We start from the raw sequence: 1,811 nt of genomic DNA, 5'->3' as shown, positions 1-1,811 counted from the left end.
TTTTCATTGATTGACGTGACGCACTCTGATTGGTTGATTTTTTAGTTTGCCACTCTCAAGTGTTTAACCACTCTTTACAATCTTACATGTATGTAAATCGATTTTCTTTAGCTAAAATTGAAACTAGTCTAGGAAATTAAAGATAGACTATGAGAGAATTTGTATTCTGTTTTCTTCATTCAAGATGAGATATATATAATAAATTAAATTATTCTGTAAAATCATAAATCCCTATCTTAATTCAAAATTTTAATTATTATTCTATAAAATCGTAGATTCCCTTATCTTAAAAGCTAAAATATTATTCTTGTATATAATTCATAATTTGTTAATGAGACGATATAACCAATGTTTTTGTCACTCATTAGTCATTTGTTTATTTATCTGTATATATTATGTTTTTACATGATTTTTGTTTCGAGATGTAACAAAAATATCCAAAGAATAAAAATCAAATCTAAACAATAATAAATGTTATCTTATAATTCAAATTTTCTATAATCCTGTCGATTTTTAAGGAATCCGTTTTAGATTAGGAATATATTCAGTTAGTTCTATAAATATCATCACAATTCACCATTTGTCCAGTTCTTCAACTTTTGAATCATGGAGTTCCACAAAACCCTAGACCTCACTCTCGTCTCCGCAAAGGGACTAAAGAAAGCTAGCAGCATCTACGGCAAACTTCATGTCTACGCCGTTGCATCCATCTCAGGAACAGGCTACAAGGTTCAAAAGTTCAAAACCCCGATTCACAAAGACGGTGGTTCAGACCCCACGTGGAATTTCCCCATGAAGTTCACTGTTAATGAAGCCGCAGGCCTTGAGAACCGCCTGACCCTCGTGGTAAAGATCAAGGGTGCAAGAATGTTCTTGGATAAGAATTTGGGAGAAGTTCGTGTGCCGATCAAAGAGCTTCTTCAAGGCGTAAAACCCGAAGAGAAGACGGTGCAGAATGTGAGTTATGAGGTGAGAGGGAGGTATGGTGAACTAGAAGGAGTTGTCAGTTTTTCCTATAAATTTGGGGGATCTGGTTCTGTTTATCTACCGCAGGCGGTGCGTGGAGCGGGTGGACATGCGAGCTCTGGTAATGGGTTTGGAACCGGTTTTGTTGATGGGTCGTTGATCAGTAATGTTGCTAACAGCGGTAATGGTGGTGTGAGACGTGCGAAGTCTTTTCCTACGGTCTCCAAACGTGTGTTCAAAAGCCGAGTTCATGCACCTTTAGTTCCTTAATTTCCCTTCCTATTTAGTTATCTGATTTTAGTTATAATCTTAGTTTCTACTGTGTCGTCGCGTCGCACCATTTATGTATATGTTTATTTTGGATTAAGTGTTCAATATAATTTGTAGTTTCTAATTCTGATGTAGAGCTGTGACTGTATACATGATCAGTTGTATATACTATTTGATTCTTGCTTCAAATACTAGATTTGCAGGACCTTTTGTTGCTTGACTATTGTATACATTGAGTATGATGACATCCAAGAAATGCATGATGTTTGTCGTACCAGATCGATATGTTATATTCAAGTATGTGTAGAAATATTTTATACGTTTTGATAGAAAAAGAATTTGGTTAAGTATGGTGTTTAACCTCCACAAAAGTACGCGGGTTCAAGTCTTTGTAAATGCAAGGTTAAATGATATTTAGATGTAAAAGAATTTATGTTACACAAAAGTATATATCGATGGTTTTGTTTCATCAACATAACAGAAAAGCTATTAAATGAAAACTGACGTTTTCGGCGTGGTAGTGAGTCCATCGGGTTCGTACTTGACGATGTTGTTATCAGGGCTAATAGCTTGCC

At 35.3% G+C, this 1,811-nt stretch overlaps 1 protein-coding gene across 1 annotated transcript; it reads left to right on the top strand.

The window, feature by feature from the left end:
* Nucleotides 1–606: 606 nt before the first annotated feature.
* Nucleotides 607–1,236, top strand: LOC110870798 (protein SRC2). The gene has a single exon (XM_022119938.2). The coding sequence runs from the start codon at nucleotides 607–609 to the stop codon at nucleotides 1,234–1,236; it is 630 nt and encodes a 209-aa protein (XP_021975630.1).
* The last annotated feature ends 575 nt before the right edge of the window (nucleotides 1,237–1,811 follow it).

Source organism: Helianthus annuus, chromosome 8, assembly GCF_002127325.2.
Source record: "Helianthus annuus cultivar XRQ/B chromosome 8, HanXRQr2.0-SUNRISE, whole genome shotgun sequence".
Taxonomy (NCBI): Eukaryota; Viridiplantae; Streptophyta; class Magnoliopsida; order Asterales; family Asteraceae; genus Helianthus; species Helianthus annuus.
Note: the sequence above shows the minus strand (reverse complement) of the source record. Positions and strands in the feature narration are given on the sequence as shown.

What these genes read in the sequence shown, in the direction of transcription:
- LOC110870798 (XM_022119938.2), top strand. Translation starts at nt 607, where the DNA reads ATGGAGTTCCACAAAACCCTAGACCTCACTCTCGTCTCCGCAAAGGGA.